General features: G+C 50.6%; 1 protein-coding gene across 1 annotated transcript in view; it reads left to right on the top strand.

Moving 5' to 3' along the window:
- Zan (zonadhesin) overlaps positions 1–18623 on the top strand; it is a 135750-nt gene that overhangs the window by 77643 nt on the left and 39484 nt on the right. The window contains exons 48-60 of the mRNA XM_060368598.1: positions 1472–1613; positions 2324–2541; positions 3803–3944; positions 4555–4772; positions 5924–6065; positions 6676–6893; positions 8153–8294; positions 8903–9120; positions 10064–10205; positions 10814–11031; positions 12289–12430; positions 13039–13256; positions 14339–14480. Coding sequence (XP_060224581.1) covers positions 1472–1613; positions 2324–2541; positions 3803–3944; positions 4555–4772; positions 5924–6065; positions 6676–6893; positions 8153–8294; positions 8903–9120; positions 10064–10205; positions 10814–11031; positions 12289–12430; positions 13039–13256; positions 14339–14480 — 2302 coding nt within the window. The remainder of the gene's footprint in view (positions 1–1471; positions 1614–2323; positions 2542–3802; positions 3945–4554; positions 4773–5923; positions 6066–6675; positions 6894–8152; positions 8295–8902; positions 9121–10063; positions 10206–10813; positions 11032–12288; positions 12431–13038; positions 13257–14338; positions 14481–18623) is intronic.

The following is an 18623-nucleotide window of genomic DNA, read 5'->3' as shown; positions in this document are numbered from 1 at the left end:
CGCACACACACACACACACACAGAAATTTTTTTGTTCTGAAAACATGGATTGTACGGGGCATGGTGGCACATTTCCTTCAAGCAGGGTACTCAGGGGGCATGGGAAGAGGAGAGAGGGGAGACAGGAGAGGGGAGAGGAAAAAGGATGGGGGACATAGGGAGAGGGGAAAGGAGGAGATGGGAGAGAGGGAGAGAGGTGAAGAGGGGGAGAGAGAAGAGGAGATAAGGGGAGGGAGAAGGAGGAGAGGGGGAGAGAGGAAAGGGAGAGAGAGGGAGAAAGGGAGAGGAAGAGTTGGGGAGAAGGAAGAGGAGAGAAGGAGAGAGGGAGAGGGACAAGGGAAAGAAGAGAGATGGGCAGAGGGGAGAGAGGAAGAGGAAAGAGGAGCAAAGGGGAAGAAGGGGAAAGGAGAGGGAAAAGGGAAAGAGGGGGAGAAAAGAGGGAAAAGGGGGAGAGGAGGGGGGAGGACAGAGGGTAGAAGATGGGAGAGGGGGAGTGAGGGAGAGTGGGGCAAGTGGAGAGAGGCAGAGAGGGGACAGAGGGAAAGAAGAAGAGGGAGAGGGGCAGAGGAGGAGAGGTGGAGAGGGAAATATAGGCAGAGGGTAAAAGAGAGGGGAGAAGGGGAGAGGGAGAGAAGTGGAGAGGAGAAGGGGGGAGATGGCAAGGGGAAGAAGGGGAGAGGCAGAGAGGCTGATGGGGAGAGGAGAGAGGGAGAGGGGACAGGCAGAGGGGCAGAGGCAGGAGCTAGAGGCACAGGCAGGCAGCTCTCTGTGAGCTTGAGACCTGCTAGGTCTCCAAAGTGAGTTCTAGGACAGGAGGGCTACACAGGGAAGAAGCTGTCTCGAAACAGCATCAAATACAGGAGAGCCAGCTAAACCTGGGGTCACTTCCTCCTTCCTCCTCGTTTCTGCATTTGGAATGCTCCTGCCTGGATGGATAAAGGATGGGTAACCTACTAGGCAGTGTTGAGCCACGCCCCTGCGGCCTCCCAGGGACATTCTGGTCAGGGACTATGAGACGAGGTTACACTACCTAGCCTGAGCTACTCTTTCGCTAGGGATCTGAGCAGACACTCTGTAAGGAGCCAGGCCTCTAGCCAACGGTTGGAGGATTCTAGGCAAATGCTCTGCAGCTGAGCCAGGACCTTGTCCAACCTGCACCATCCCTGAGGATGCTGGGTGGAACTCCTGTGTCTGAGCTATCCCCAAGCCAGCAATTGAGGACTACAGGCTTGAGCTCTAACTCTGAGCCACACCTTCAGCTCCTCCGTGCAACTGAAGGCATGTGCTGTACACCTAGGCTCTGTCTGCAGCCCCAGAAATAGTGTCCAAATCTTCCCTTCCATTTTTACGATAGACGAGGAAGCTGTCTCTAAGGAGGGCAAAGGTCAGCCCTTCCCTTGGGAGATGAGGCTATCCCCACTAAATGCTCCCTCTGTCCTGACTCCCAGTTTTCTCTCCATGGCTTCTGCAGGTAGGCAAGACCTGGGTCTCCAGAGGCTGCACCCAGAGCTGCACCTGCGTGGGAGGGGTCATCCAGTGCCAGGACTTCCACTGTCCCCACGGGACCTTTTGCCATGACAGCAGCGATGGCCACAGTATATGCATCAAACTCAGTAAGGGGATCGTGGGGGAGGAGGGGAGGGTGTGCTCATGGTTGGAGGGCTCAGAAGGAGAAGAGGCCTAGACCTCTGGGCTTTGAAGCTCTGTGACCAGCAATACCACTGTGGGAAGGGATTGTGAGGGTCCATGGAGGGACAGACCCCTCATCACTGTGAGCCTTTAGAGTGTTAGTCTCCAAACTGACTTGGGAAGCCCAAATTCTTTTGAAAGATGTTTTAAATACATGTGTAATGGTGTGCCTGTATGTGTGCCTGTGTGTGTGTGCCTGTGTGTGTGTATGCCGGTGTGTGTATGTCTGTCTGTGTGTGTATATGCTGGTGTGTGTGCGCCTGTGTGTGTGCATGCACGTGATTGCACAGCATGTGGAGGAAAAGCAATGCTGGATTCCAGAAGGTGGCATTACAGGCGGTATTAGGCCACTTTCCCTAGATGCTGGGATCTGAAAACAATACCGTGTAGGAGGAGTGAGCAGTCTTAAAGGCTGGCCAATCTCTCTAGGCCACTGGTCTGCTTCTGAAGGTTGCTCACTTGGACCATGCAGGTCATCTCCAAAATTCTACCTCCATATTACCCACAGTTGTGCAGTGCCCAGCCCACAGCCACTACACCCACTGCCTACCTCCTTGTTCTGCCTCCTCTGGTCTCTGTCCCTTGCTTTGGCTCCTGTGTTCCTCTCCCCTAACCCCACTGTCTCCTGCCATAGCTCTGCATTGTCCAGAACACAGCCACTACATCCACTGCCTACCTCCTTGTCTGCCTTCCTGCTGGGACCCAGAAGGCCACTGTGAGAGCTTCAGCACCCACGACCCCTCCACCTGCAAGGAGGGCTGTGTCTGTGACCCTGGCTTTGTGCTGCATGAGGACGTGTGTCTCCTCAGAATCCACTGTGAATGCAGAGACCCCCATGGTGCTATCATCCCGGTGAGTGGGCATGGAGGGAGGGTGGGGTTGGTGGGAGACAGGAAGTGGCACAGTGTGTGAAACATTTGCTGAAGAGAGCTCTGTGGAAAATGGTTTGCCCACACCCCAATGTGAGCACCTGTGTTTGAATCTGTACCGTCAGTTTAAGACTTGGTGGTGAGAGTGTGTAACGCAGGGCTCCTGCTGGGAGATGGGAAGCAGGAACAGGATGATTCCTGGAAATGTGTGTAGGTCAGAGTGAAAGAGAGCAATAAAGAGAGGAGGGAGGGATGAGAGGAAAGGAGACAGGGAGGGAAGCAGAAGAGAGAGGCTCAGTGCCAGGTAGAGCTGAGGACCAATGTTCAAGATTGTCCTGTGACCTGCAAACATTCATGTGTTTCTATCCCCCTTCAACACACAAAACTGTGTGTAAAAGTGAGATTGAGGACCACGTTTTCATTCCTTTGGCTTCTCTCCACCTGGGAGGCTCCTGTCTGTTCAGCTAGTCTTGTAGTGTGAAGGTTCCAGAACACACCATGGCCTCAGGGCCTCAGGGGGCTTCTAGTCCAGTGCTCTACAACTGCTCTGTTCCCAAGACCTCAGTGATGTGTCCTGGGAAATTGCTCTGCCTCTAAGCCACAGCCCCGGATTCTATGTTAAAATATGGGCAATTGCTCTATCTCTAAGCCACATTCACAGATTCTATTGTTAATTCATGGACAGTTGCTCTATCTCTGTGCCCCCCCCCCCCCAGATCCTCTTGGTCAACACTGGGTTGTATCCTCCTCTCAGCTTCACCTTCAGATTCTATTTTCAGATTCTGGGCAGGTTCTCTCTTTAGGCCACAACCCCAGATTCTATTGGATGATTATGCATAGGAGCTAACTCTAAGCCACACCCAATTTTCTATTGGAAGATTCGGCAAGGTTGTTCTCCTTCCAGGCCATAATGTAATGACCATCCTGCTACCACTTATCACTAGGATTCTGGGGGAGGGTTCTTCATTAACTAAAGTTCTCAGACCCTAGGGTAAGGACTGTAGAGCTGAACTCTATCACTGTCTCGTGGCCTTAGCCTCTTAGTGGAGCATTCCAAGCATGCAGTGAGCTCTGCCCACTCCCTTCCATGCACCCCCCTCCCCCATTACCTTTTTGTTATACTTGACTACATGAATGTACACAGACAGACCGGGAGGGCAAGGAAAGTGCCCTCAGACAGGAGGCAAGGCTGGCTTTCTCTAATCTACCCTATGCCCCTGCTTCCTTTCCCATACCTTCTGCAGGCAGGCAAGACCTGGATCTCCAGGGGCTGTACCCTGAGCTGCTCCTGCACAGGAGGAGTCATCCAGTGTCACGATTTCCACTGTCCCGTAGAGTCTGACTGCAGAGACACTGAGGATGGCCACAGTAACTGCTTCAAAATCAGTAAGGGAGCCATGGGGGAAGGTGGGGAGGGTGTGCTTAGAGCTGGAAGGATCAGAGGTAGGCCCAGAAGGAGCTTAGACCCCTGGGCCTGTGAGATCTGGGAGAAGAGGTACCACAGTGGGAGTGGAGTGTGGGACCCATGGTTGGGCAGCTCCCTTCTCACTGTTAGGCCTTAGGTTTCAGTCTCCATATTACCCTGGAAGGATCCTTCTTCCTGTTGAAGATGTAATTTTCAATTCCACGTATAATGGTGTGTCTGTACATGGGCAGGTGCACCTGAGTCAGGGCATGGCTGAGCCACAAGAGGACATCAGGTGCCCTGGGGCTGGAGTTACATGACATTTCTGAGGGGACCAAATGAAACGTGGGTCCACCAAAAGAGCACGAGTACCCCACACCCATGAGCCATCTCTCCAGCCCCAAGTGACCCATTCTTACTTTGCTTCCTTAGGGCTTGTCACAAGGTTCACACTCAGCAAATGTTAGCTGAAGGAGTAAGAGTGGAGGCAGGGGGGAGCTCTCCACTCTCAATGTTCTGCCTCCTCTGGTCTCTGTCCCTTGCTCTGGCTCCTGTGTTCCTCTCCCCTAACCCCACTGTCTCCTGCCATAGCTCTGCATTGTCCAGAACACAGCCACTACATCCACTGCCTACCTCCTTGTCTGCCTTCCTGTTGGGACCCAGAAGGCCACTGTGAGAGCTTCAGCACCCACGAACCCTCCACCTGCAAGGAGGGCTGTGTCTGTGACCCTGGCTTTGTGCTGCATGAGGACGTGTGTCTCCTCAGAATCCACTGTGAATGCAGAGACCCCCATGGTGCTGTCATCCCGGTGAGTGGGCATGAAGGGTGAGGTTGGTGGGAGACAGGAAGTGGCACAGTGTGTGAAACATTTGCTGAAGAGAGCTCTGTGGAAAATGGTTTGCCCACACCCCAATGTGAGCACCTGTGTTTGAATCTGTACCGTCAGTGTAAGCCTTGGTGGTGAGAGTGTGTAACACAGGGCTCCTGCTGGGAGATGGGAAGCAGGAACAGGATGATTCCTGGAAATGTGTGTAGGTCAGAGTGAAAGAGAGCAGTAAAGAGAGGAGGGAGGGATGAGAGGAAAGGAGACAGGGAGGGAAGCAGAAGAGAGAGGCTCAGTGCAAGGTAGAGCTGAGGACCAATGTTCAAGATTGTCCTGTGACCTGCAAACATTCATGTGTTTCTTTCCCCTTAAACACACAAAACTGTAGAAAGTGAGATTGAGGACCACGTTTTCATTCCTTCTGCTTCTCTCCACCTGGGAGGCTCCTGTCTGTTCAGCTAGTCTTGTAGTGTGAAGGTTATAGAATATGCCACAGCGTCAGGCCCTGTATGGAGACCCTAGTCAAGTGCTCTGTAACTGCAATGCAGTCCCCATTCCTCAGTGATGTATCTTTTGAAATGCTCTACCCCTCAGCCACACCTTCAAATCTATTGGACGATTCAGAGCTGGTGCTCTAGCTGTAAGCCACACCTTCAGATTCTATTGGACGATTCTGAACAGGTGCTCTGCAGCTAAGCCTCATTTATAGACTCTATTGGATGATTCTGGGAAACTGCCCTTCCTGGAAGAAATACTCTTGTTTTCTTTCAGAAGATTCTATAAGGTGGCTCTATTCTACACCACAATCTAATGACCATGCCTCTACCACTTAGCACTTGGATTCTTGGCAAAGGTTCAATTATAACCTAAGGTCTCAGGCCCCAGAGTGAGGGCTTTAAGTCTGAACTGTATCACTGAGGCCTGGCCTTAGCCCCTTTCTGGAACATTCTAAGCATGCAGTGAGCTATGCCCACACCTCCCATGCACCCCCCTCTTCCAATACCTTCCTTTCATAGTTGGAAACATGGATATACAGACCAACAGGGAGGGCAAGGATAACCCCCTCAGACAGGAGGCAAGGCTGTTTTTCTCTAATCTACCCTGTGCTCCTGCTTCCTTTCCCATGCCTTCTTCAGGCAGGCAAGTCCTGGATCTCCAGGGGCTGTACCCAGAGCTGCTCCTGCACAGGAGGAGTCATCCAGTGTCATGATTTCCACTGTCCCTTAGAGTCTGACTGCAGAGACACTGAGGATGGCCACAGTCACTGCTTCAAAATCAGTAAGGGTGCCATGGGGGAAGGTGGGAAGGGTGTGCTTAGAGCTGGAAGGATCAGAGGTAGGCCCAGAAGGAGCTTAGACCCCTGGGCCTGTGAGATCTGGGAGAAGAGGTACCACAGTGGGAGTGGAGTGTGGGACCCATGGTTGGGCAGCTCCCTTCTCACTGTTAGGCCTCAGGTGTCAGTCTCCACATTACCCTGGAAGGACCTTTCTTCCAGCAAAGATGTAATTTTCAATTCCACATATAATGGTGTGTCTGTACATGGGTAGGTGCACCTGAGTCAGGGCATGGCTGAGCCACAAGAGGACATCAGGTGCCCTGGGGCTGGAGTTACATGACATTTCTGAGGGGACCAAATGAAACGTGGGTCCACTGCAGGAGCACAAGTACCCCACACCCATGAGCCATCTCTCCAGCCCCAAGTGACCCATTCTTACTTTGCTACCTTAGGGCTTGTCACAAAGTTCACACTCAGCAAATGTTAGCTGAAGGAGTAAGACTGGAGGCAGGGGGGAGCTCTCCACTCTCAATTTTCTGCCTCCTCTGGTCTCTGTCCCTTGCTTTGGCTCCTGTGTTCCTCTCCCCTAACCCCACTGTCTCTTGCCCATAGCTCTGCATTGTCCAGAACACAGCCACTACACCCACTGCCTACCTCCTTGTCTGCCTTCCTGCTGGGACCCAGAAGGTCACTGTGAGAGCCTCAGCACCCACGACCCCTCCACCTGCAAGGAGGGCTGTGTGTGTGACCCTGGCTTTGTGCTGCATGAGGACGTGTGTCTCCTCAGAATCCACTGTGAATGCAGAGACCCCCATGGTGCTATCATCCCGGTGAGTGGGCATGGAGGGTGGGGTTGGTGGGAGACAGGAAGTGGCACAGTGTGTGAAACATTTGCTGAAGAGAGCTCTGTGGAAAATGGTTTGCCCACACCCCAATGTGAGCACCTGTGTTTGAATCTGTACCGTCAGTGTAAGCCTTGGTGGTGAGAGTGTGTAACACAGGGCTCCTGCTGGGAGATGGGAAGCAGGAACAGGATGATTCCTGGAAATGTGTGTAGGTCAGAGTGAAAGAGAGCAGTAAAGAGAGGAGGGAGGGATGAGAGGAAAGGAGACAGGGAGGGAAGCAGAAGAGAGAGGCTCAGTGCAAGGTAGAGCTGAGGACCAATGTTCAAGATTGTCCTGTGACCTGCAAACATTCATGTGTTTCTATCCCCCATAAACACACAAAACTGTGTGTAAAAGTGAGATTGAGGACCACGTTTTCATTCCTTCTGCTTCTCTCCACCTGGGAGGCTCCTGTCTGTTCAGCTACTCTTGTAGTGTGAAGGTTCCAGAACACACCATGGCCTCAGGGCCTCAGGGGGCTTCTAGTCCAGTGCTCCACAACTGCTTTGTTCCCAAGACCTCAGTGATGTGTCCTGGGAAATTGCTCTGCCACTAAGCCACAGCCCCAGATTCTATTGTTGAATTATGGACAGTTACTTTATCTCTAAGCCACAACCTCGAATTTTATTGGAAGATTCTGAGCCAGTTTCTCTACCGCTAAGGCACACACAAAATCCATTTTCTAATCTGGGCAGGTGTCTCCCCTTCACCAATACTTCCAGAGTCTGTTGGAGAACTCTGAGTAAGTAAGATACCTCTAGGCCACACTCCCAGATTCTACAGGATGATTACGGATAGGAGCTCTATCTAACTCTAAGCCACACCCACATTCTGTATTGGAAGATTCCGCAAGGTTGTTCTACTTCCAGGCCACAGTGTAATGACCACCGTGCTACCACATATCACTAGGATTTATAGCAAAAGTTCTACATTAACCTAAGTGCCCGACACCACAGAAAGGACTATAGGTCTGAACTTTATCACTGAGGCCTGGCCTTAGCCCCTTACTGGAGTATTCCAAGCATGCAGTGAGCTATGCCCACACCTCCCATGCACCCCCCTCCCCCATTACCTTTCTTTATAGTTGACTACATGAATGTACACAGACAGACTGGGAGGGCAAGGAAAGTGCCCTCAGATGGGAGCAAAGCTGTTTTTCTCTAATCTATCCTATGCCCCTGCTTCCTTTCCCATGCCTTCTGCAGGCAGGCAAGTCCTGGATCTCCAGGGGCTGTACCCTGAGCTGCTCCTGCACAGGAGGTGTCGTCCAGTGTCAGGATTTCCACTGTCCCGTAGAGTCTGACTGCAGAGACATTGAGGATGGCCACAGTAACTGCTTCAAAATCAGTAAGGGTGCCATGGGGGAAGGTGGGGAGGGTGTGCTCATGGCTGGAGGGATGAGAGGTAGGCCCAGAAGGAGCTTAAACCCCTGGGCCTGTGAGATCTGGGAGAAGAGGTACCACAGTGGGAGTGGAGTGTGGGACCCATGGTTGGGCAGCTCCCTTCTCACTGCTAGGCCTTAGGTTTCAGTCTCCATATTACCCTGGAAGGACCCTTCTTCCTGTTGAAGACATAGTTTTCAATTCCACGTATAATGGTGTGTCTGTACATGGGTAGGTGCACCTGAGTCAGGGCATGGCTGAGCCACAAGAGGACATCAGGTGCCCTGGGGCTGGAGTTACATGACATTTCTGAGGGGGCCAAATGTAACTTGGGTCCACCGCAGGAGCACAAGTTCCCCACACCCATGAGCCATCTCTCCAGCCCCAAGTGACCCATTCTTACTTTGCTTCCTTAGGGCTTGGAACAAAGTTCACACTCAGCAAATGTTAGCTGAAGGAGTAAGACTGGAGGCAGGGAGTTCTCCACTCTCAATGTTCTCCCTCCTCTGGTCTCTGTCCCTTGCTTTGGCTCCTGTGTTCCTCTCCCCTAACCCCACTGTCTCCTGCCCATAGCTCTGCATTGTCCAGAACACAGCCACTACACCCACTGCCTACCTCCTTGTCTGCCTTCCTGCTGGGACCCAGAAGGCCACTGTGAGAGCTTCAGCACCCACGACCCCTCCACCTGCAAGGAGGGCTGTGTGTGTGACCCTGGCTTTGTGCTGCATGAGGATGTGTGTCTCCTCAGAATCCACTGTGAATGCAGAGACCCCCATGGTGCTATCATCCCGGTGAGTGGGCATGGAGGGAGGGTGGGGTTGGTGGGAGACAGGAAGTGGTACAGTGTGTGAAACATTTGCTGAAGAGAGCTCTGTGGAAAATGGTTTGCCCACACCCCAATGTGAGCACCTGTGTTTGAATCTGTACCGTCAGTTTAAGCCTTGGTGGTGAGAGTGTGTAACACAGGGCTCCTGCTGGAGATGGGAAGCAGGAACAGGATGATTCCTGGAAATGTGTGTATGTCAGAGTTAAAGAGAGCAGTAAAGAGAGGAGGGAGGGATGAGAGGAAAGGAGACAGGGAGGGAAGCAGAAGAGAGAGGCTCAGTGCCAGGTAGAGCTGAGGACCAATGTTCAAGATTGTCCTGTGACCTGCAAACATTCATGTGTTTCTATCCTTTATAAACGCACTTAACTCTGTTTGAAGGTGAGATTGAGGGCCACATTTTCATTCCTTCTGCTTCTCTCCACCTGGAAAGCTCCATTCTTTTTTGGGCAGGTGTTCTACCTCTGAGCCCCATCCACAGATTCTGTTGTATGATTCTGGGCAGCTGCTCTTCCTATATGCCACAACCCATTTTCTTTGGGAGATTCTAGAAGAGGTTGTTCTATTCCGCGCTTGAGTTTAATGAAGAGCCAGCCACCACACATTAATCTGATGTTCTGAAATGTTCAGTATTAACTGAAGATCCCAGACCCCAGGATGAGGACTCTAGAGCTGAACTCTATTACTGAGTCCTGGCCTTAGCCCCTTTCTGGAGCATTCCAAGCATGCATTGATCTATGCCCACACCCTCCCGTGCACCTCCCCTCCTGAAATACCTTCCATTCATAGATGGCTACATTAAGGTACACAGACAGACCGGGAGGCCAAGGAAAATGCCCTCAGAACAGAGGCAAGGCTGGCTTTCTCTAATCTACCCTATGCCCCTGCTTCCTTTCCCATGCCTTCTGCAGGCAGGCAAGTCCTGGATCTCCAGGGGCTGTACCCTGAGCTGCTCCTGCACAGGAGGTGTCGTCCAGTGTCAGGATTTCCAGTGTCCCTTAGAGTCTGACTGCAGAGACACTGAGGATGGCCACAGTAACTGCTTCAAAATCAGTAAGGGAGCCATGGGGGAAGGTAGAAAGGGTGTGCTTATGGCTGGAGGGATGAGAGGTAGGCCCAGAAAAAGCTTAGACCCCTGGGCCTGTGAGATCTGGGAGAAGAGGTACCATAGTGGGAGTGGAGTGTGGGACCCATGGTTGGGCAGCTCCCTTCTCACTGTTAGGCCTCAGGTGTCAGTCTCCACATTACCCTGGAAGGACCCTTCTTCCTGTTGAAGACATAGTTTTCAATTCCACGTATAATGGTGTGTCTGTACATGGGTAGGTGCACCTGAGTCAGGGCATGGCTGAGCCACAAGAGGACATCAGGTGCCCTGGGGCTGGAGTTACATGACATTTCTGTGGGGGCCAAATGTAACTTGGATCCACCGCAAGAGCACAAGTACCTCATACCCATGAGCCATCTCTCCAGCCCCAAGTGACCCATTCTTACTTTGCTTCCTTAGGGCTTGGAACAAAGTTCACACTCAGCAAATGTTAGCTGAAGGAGTAAGAGTGGAGGCAGGGAGCTCTCCACTCTCAATTTTGTGCCTCCTCTGGTCTCTGTCCCTTGCTTTGGCTCCTGTGTTCCTCTCCCCTAACCCCACTGTCTCCTGCCCATAGCTCTGCATTGTCCAGAACACAGCTACTACACCCACTGCCTACCTCCTTGTCTGCCTTCCTGCTGGGACCCAGAAGACCACTGTGAGGGCTTCAGCACCCACGACCCCTCCACCTGCAAGGAGGGCTGTGTGTGTGACCCTGGCTTTGTGCTGCATGAGGACGTGTGTCTCCTCAGAATCCACTGTGAATGCAGAGACCCCCATGGTGCTATCATCCCGGTGAGTGGGCATGGAGGGTGAGGTTGGTGGGAGACAGGAAGTGGCACAGTGTGTGAAACATTTGCTGAAGAGAGCTCTGTGGAAAATGGTTTGCCCACACCCCAATGTGAGCACCTGTGTTTGAATCTGTACCGTCAGTTTAAGCCTTGGTGGTGAGAGTGTGTAACGCAGGGCTCCTGCTGGGAGATGGGAAGCAGGAACAGGATGATTCCTGGAAATGTGTGTAGGTCAGAGTGAAAGAGAGCAGTAAAGGGAGGAGGGAGGGATGAGAGGAAAGGAGACAGGGAGGGAAGCAGAAGAGAGAGGCTCAGTGCCAGGTAGAGCTGAGGACCAATGTTCAAGATTGTCCTGTGACCTGCAAACATTCATGTGTTTCTATCCCCCATCAACACACAATTTCTGGGCAAAAGTGAGATTGAGGACCACGTTTTCATTCCTTTGGCTTCTCTCCACCTGGGAGGCTCCTGTCTGTTCAGCTAGTCTTGTAGTGTGAAGGTTCCAGAACACACCATGGCCTCAGGGCCTCAGGGGGTTCTAGTCCAGTGCTCTACAACTGCTCTGTTCCCAAGACCTCAGTGATGTGTCCAGGAAATAGCTCTGCCTCTAAAGATCTACCCTGGTTTTTATTGGAAGATTCAGGGCAGGTGCTCTAAACCTCACCACACCCCCAGATTCTACTGGTCAGTTCTGGGCAGGTGCTCTAAACCTCACCACACCCCCAGATTCTACTGGTCAGTTCTGGGCAGGTGCTCTCTCTTTGAGCCACACTCCGACCTTCTGTCGGTAGATTCTGGGCACATTCTCTAACTCTAGCCCTGAACTCTATTGGATGATTATGGATAGGAGCCATAATTGTCTAAATGTAAGACACACCACATTGTGTATTGGAAGATTATGCAAGGTTGTTCCACTTCCAGGCCACACTGTAATGACCATCTTGCTACCACATATCACTAATATTCTAGACAAAGGTTCTACATTAACCTAAGGGCCCAGGTAGAAGGGAAAGGACTATAGGGCTGAACGATATCCCTGAGGCCTGGCCCTACCCCTTACTGGAGCATTCTAAGCATGCATTGAGCTATGCCTATATCCTCCCATGTACCTCCCCTCCCCCAATACCTTTCTGTTATACTTGACTACATGAATGTACACAGACAGACCAGGAGGGCAAGGATAACGCCCTCAGACAGGAGGCAAGGCTGGCTTTCTCCTATCTACCCTATGCCCCTGCTTCCTTTCCCATGCCTTCTGCAGGCAGGCAAGACCTGGATCTCCAGGGGATGTACCCAGAGCTGCTCCTGCACAGGAGGAGTCATCCAGTGTCACGATTTCCACTGTCCCGTAGAGTCTGACTGCAGAGACACTGAGGATGGCCACAGTAACTGCTTCAAAATCAGTAAGGGAGCCATGGGGGAAGGTGGGGAGGGTGTGCTCATGGCTGGAGGGATGAGAGGTAGGCCCAGAAGGAGCTTAGACCCCTGGGCCTGTGAGATCTGGGAGAAGAGGTACCACAGTGGGAGTGGAGTGTGGGACCCATGGTTGGGCAGCTCCCTTCTCACTGTTAGGCCTTAGGTTTCAGTCTCCACATTACCCTGGAAGGACCCTTCTTCCTGTTGAAGATGTAATTTTCAATTCCACGTATAATGGTGTGTCTGTACATGGGTAGGTACACCTGAGTCAGGGCATGGCTGAGCCACAAGAGGACATCAGGTGCCCTGGGGCTGGAGTTACATGATATTTCTGAGGGGGCCAAATGAAATGTGGGGCCACTGCAAGAGCACAAGTACCCCACACCCATGAGCCATCTCTCCAGCTCCAAGTGACCCATTCTTACTTTGCTTCCTTAGGGCTTGGCACAAAGTTCACACTCAGCAAATGTTAGCTGAAGGAGTAAGAGTGGAGGCAGGGAGCTCTCCACTCTCAATGTTCTGCCTCTTCTGGTCTCTGTCCCTTGCTTTGGCTCCTGTGTTCCTCTCCCCTAACACTACTGTCTCCTGCCCATAGCTCTGCATTGTCCAGACCACAGCCACTACACCCACTGCCTACCTCCTTGTCTGCCTTCCTGCTGGGACCCAGAAGGTCACTGTGAGGGCTTCAGCACCCACGAACCCTCCACCTGCAAAGAGGGCTGTGTGTGTGACCCTGGTTTTGTGCTGCATGAGGACGTGTGTCTCCTCAGAATCGACTGTGAATGCAGAGACCCCCATGGTGCTATCATCCCAGTGAGTGGGCATGGAGGGTGGGGTTGGTGGGAGACAGGATGTGGCACAGTGTGTGAAACATTTGCTGAAGAGAGCTCTGTGGCAAATGGTTTGCCCACACCCCAATGTGAGCACCTGTGTTTGAATCTGTACCGTCAGTTTAAGCCTTGGTGGTGAGAGTGTGTAACACAGGGCTCCTGCTGGAGATGGGAAGCAGGAACAGGATGATTCCTGGAAATGTGTGTAGGTCAGAGTGAAAGAGAGCAGTAAAGAGAGGAGGGAGAGATGAGAGGAAAGGAGACAGGGAGGGAAGCAGAAGAGAGAGGCTCAGTGCCAGGTAGAGCTAAGGACCAATGTTCAAGATTGTCCTGTGACCTGCAAACATTCATGTGTTTCTATCCCCCATAAACACACAAAACTGTGTGTAAAAGTGAGATTGAGGACCAGGTTTTCTTTCCTTCTGCTTCTCTCCACCTGGGAGGCTCCTCTCTGTACTCTTGTAGTGTGAAGGTTCCAGAACACACCATGGCCTCAGGGCCTCAGGGGGCTTCTAGTCCAGTGCTCTACAACTGCTCTGTTCCCAAGACCTCAGTGATGTGTCCTGGGAAATTGCTCTGCCTCTAAGTCAAAACATCATATTTTATTGGAAGATTCAGGGCTGGTGCTCTGCCTCTAGACACAGCTCCACATTCTAGTGGACTAGTATGGATAGGAGCTCTATATAACTCTAAGCCACTTCCCCATTTTCTATTGTAAGATTCGGTAAGGTTGTTCTATTCAAGGCCATAATGTATTGACCATCCCACTAGCACTTATCACTAGGATTCTTAGCGAGGGTTCTTCATTAACCTAAGCTCCCAGACCCCATGGTGAGGACTCTAGAGCTGAACTGTATCACTGAGTCCTGGCCTTAACCCCTTACTGGAGTATTCCAAGCATGCAGTGAGCTATGCCCACACCTCCCATGCACCCCTCCCCCAATACCTTCCATTTATAGTTGGCTACATGAAGGGAGGGCCAGGAAAGTTCCCTGAGACAGGAGGCAAAGCTGTCTTTCTCTAATCTACCCTATGCCCCTGCTTCCTTTTCCGCGCCTTCTGCAGGCAGGCAAGTCCTGGATCTCCAGGGGCTGTACCCTGAGCTGCTTCTGCACAGCAGGTGTTGTCCAGTGTCAGGATTTCCACTGTCCCTTAGAGTCTGACTGCAGAGACACTGAGGATGGCCACAGTAGCTGCTTCAAAATCAGTAAGGGAGCCATGGGGGAAGGTGGGGAGGGTGTGCTCATGACTGGAGGGATGGGAGGTAGGCCCAGAAGGAGCTTAGACCCCGGGGCCTGTGAGATCTGGGAGAAGAGGTACCACAGTGCGAGTGGAGTGTGGGACCCATGGTTGGGCAGCTCCCTTCTCACTGTTAGGCCTCAGGTGTCAGTGTCCACATTCTCTGGAAGGGCTCTTCTTCCTGTATAAGATTGTATTTTCAATTCTACATATAAAGGTGTGTCTGTACATGGGTAGGTACACCTGAGTCAGGGCATGGCTGAACCACAAGAGAACATCAGTGAGTGGGATAATATTAATAATGATGATTAGGCACACAACAGATCTTATATGAAAGAGGTTATTAGATTGAGATGAAGAGACAGAGAGGAGGGAGAACAGGACATGATGGGGGAAAAGGGAATGGAGGTACCTTGACAGAGAACAGGGAGAGGGCCAAGAGGCAAGATGCCAGGAGCAAGAGAGATCATAACCTGGACTACATGGCACGCTGGTCCCTTTATGAGGAAGGTAAGCATGCCTTCTATCTGTGGTCACCTGGCTGGTGACATGATGATATCGTAGATTGCTCGGTGCCAGAGCCTGCCAGCAGAGTTGAAGGGTTCTTGAGTTGGGAGTTAGGATTAAAATTAATAAACTAGCACACAACACATGGGAGGTTTCCAAGAGGCTCTTGTGGAGGCTCTAGAGTAGACTCCACCAGCCCCTGGCTTTATTGCAGAGAGCTCTTAAGACAGAGTAAAAAACAGCTCAGAACAATGGGTTACATTTACAAGGAGGTGAAACAAGAGTTGTGATTTTGACAAGGTATCCTGCCTGCTGTCACAAACAAAAGGAGATGGACTTGGAAATTCTTCTCTGACTTCAGTGAAGGCCTGGTAAAAGCAGTCTTTCCACTGAGATTTAAATATCAAAGCAGCTGCTAGATCAATGGCTCCCAACAGCTAGGCAACCCACAAGCAGGTTCAGATCCTAAATCCTAACATTCCTCCCCTTTATCTATAATTTAAAAATGATGAGCTTGGGCTGCTTCTCATGTAAATTTAGGTTCGTTGGAGGCAGCTCTTGGTTGCCATACAAGGGGGTAAGAGAGAGAGAAAACAATAGCAACAGATTACATGGTCAAGAAGAAGGGAAGCCTCTGTCCTGGAAAGTTCAGGGTAGAGGGTTGTCAGTAGAGAGCTGTCAGCCACGCAAGGCAGCAGGTAGGGACTGAGGAACGCTGGGAGAACCTGGAGCTGCTTGTCCTGGGCCTGAAGCACACCATTCCAGCCTTTTGTTAATAGTAAGTGAATAACGGGGGTAGATTCTCTTCTGGCTGCTTCCTGCTGACACTGGGGGTGCTGTAGGGAGGTCTGAAGGCTGAAATGTTGGCCAAGTCCAGGAAGAACAGGCTGCTTTGATGCTGTCCAGGGTCTGTGAGAACATCCATGGCTGGGAGGGAAAGTACAGGTCCAGCTTGATGGAAGTCTGTGAGGTCAGAGTTGAACACTTGTAGCTGCTTTGGCGCTGTTGTGGCTATAGGAAACATCTGTGTCTGGCAGGACACTGAAACATATATATAGGCAAAAGATAAAGCTGAGTAGGTTATGGAGAAAATCCTTTAGGTGTACATTGAAAACTTTGGGGAGTGAACAGAGGTGGAAGGTTTGGATCGAAGATAAGATACTTGAGCATGGGAGCCTCCGTCTACCTGATTGAACCAGCATTTACCCAGTCACTGGCAAAAAGGCTTTGCTCTGGATCTGTCATTGAGGTGAGGTTTGGTTATAGAAGTGTGTAAACTTAGAGGCACTTAAAGTGAGCACTAGGTGTAGAGACCTGAAATTCTCCAGAAGACACCCCAGAGGAGAGTCTGGAGGAACTGACGAATGGACTTTTTCCATTGGGAGAGTAGGAGTCAGTGACCTGTCAAGGCATCCCAAGAGCAAGATTTGACCCAATAGATATGGTCCTACCTGATCTAATAGCTCGTCACCTTTTGGCTAGAGACCAGGGCACAGTTGCTGAGGATGCACAGTCTACCTAGTACTAGCATTTTTGTAGGCGAGCATGAGGGAGGAAACTGTGCACATAGAGGGCAAAGATCTCTCCCAGGGGAAAAAGGAAGTCCTAAACGGAGGTCAGCAGAAAGAGTCAGCCATAGCTAAGGGAGGTTCCTCCATCTCAAAAGATAGTAGGAAGTTGCTGGACGCTCAACAGTCAAGCTTCTCCTACCAAGAGAGGCATTCTATGCTGATAAATGAGGTGAACTCACCAATACAGTGGCTGGCCAATGAGGAGAACTCACCCATCCAGCTGGTCTTGCATGCAGCAGATAGCAATCTGGTGGCCAGGAAAGGAAGTTCCAGAACCAGGGAAAGGGGAGGAATCCCACCCTCTGAGATAGGCAATAAGTGCAGTACTTATCTGGAGCCCAGGTGACCTGAGAGGTGGATTTAGGTGGACTTTCTGCAGCTACAAGAATTACTTTTAAGTTTTAAGAAGGAGATAAAACTTTAGACACGTTAGCATCACAATTGTAATCTGCACTGAAATACACATTGTAGAAAAGGCAGTAGACATACACATTTGTGTTAACAGCATAGGCATTCTTTAAGGTGAGCTCTGGAAAGGCAGAAGCCTTTCATGAAGCAGAAGAGACAAAAGCTCAATTGATCTTAACCTTTAGTATAAGTACACATTATGGAGACTTAAAATCTTGATCTTGGAACCATGACAGTGCATAGTATAATGGAATGTTTTTGAATTAGAGTTAGATTGATAAATCAGAGCTCTATTGATAAAGGCCAAAGCTCTGGACAGTCCATGTAACAGTAGCATAGCAACAGGAGGAAACATTAAGCCTTTTTACCTATTTAGGGTTCCTTACATCACCTGAGACCTTGCACCTTTATATGCGACCCTTGAAGCCCTTTCTTAGACATTTGAGCATCTGTGACTTGCAGGTACCAACCTTAGGACATTGTAGACCCCAGCATGCATAACTTGCACTTACCAGCCTTAAGGCATTTCCTTAGACTCTCAAAGAATATTTTTAGAGGGGAGGGGCTTTGTACCTAGTCATTTATCATGGGACATAGGTGAGACTCCTATGAACATTTATTGTCCGTTAGCTAAATAAAGGGATGGTAAAAGTTTACACTCAGGCCTGTTTCTTGAGTCTGGCAACAAGGCATATTGTGTCTAGGCCTGACAATAGCATCTCTAGGACTTAGTCTTAAGGCCTGGTCTCCGGCATATGAAGAGAACTGGGAAGGCATCTGAACTCTCCCAACACAGAAGTTGGTAACATGTCCAGGGGACCCCAGTGTAAGGCCAAAAGAGACCTACAATATTACCCTGGGCTGGGCGAGGGTAGTGGAGGTTGCTGAATCAAGGCCACCAGGCCAAAGAGGTAGAAGGCTGGAGGTGTTTGTGGCTCTTGTGCTGATTGATCCTCCATGGCTGGGCACAGAGGACAAGCCTGCATGGGAGCATTTACACTTCCAGAGGCCAGTCTGCCGGCAGGCAGCCATGGCTTGTTGAGACAGCAGCGGGACCAGCGTCTCCTTTGGCTGCATTTGAAACAGTCACGTGGCAGAGTTGACTTTTGGCTCCACCCCAGCGGGATGGGGCACTGCAGACCTCTTGTTTTCTGTGCGGGAATGCCAACAGCCTCAGAGCAGCAGCCACGGTCTGGAGCACAGCTATTGCTCTGGATGAACCTCTTGGGAAAGCTCGTTTTTTTATTATTATTATCTTTAGCAACTCCTGTATGCTGACTCAAGGACCATCCTCAGCTGTTTATTAAAGATGGCAGTGAGACCATGTTTGCATCTGTACGACTATAAATATATATTTGGACATGTCACAGGACTTGATCATCTATGAGATGACTGACTATTAACTTGCATTCATTAGCCATCAAATTTTAGGACTTTAGGTTTTGTCCCTGTTAAGTTGGAGCTTTAAAAGTCATAAATATAGTCCATTAAAGTGAGAGCACAACAGATTTCTGTATGATTTAGTATATAAAAAGTTCATAACTTGTAAAAGTCTAAAGCTATACTATAGATTAATAATAATAGCATTTTTGGAAAATAAGACAAACATTTTGCTAGTAGAGATA

Source organism: Meriones unguiculatus, chromosome 15 (genome assembly GCF_030254825.1).
Source record: "Meriones unguiculatus strain TT.TT164.6M chromosome 15, Bangor_MerUng_6.1, whole genome shotgun sequence".
NCBI lineage: Eukaryota > Metazoa > Chordata > Mammalia > Rodentia > Muridae > Meriones > Meriones unguiculatus.
Note: the sequence above shows the minus strand (reverse complement) of the source record. Positions and strands in the feature narration are given on the sequence as shown.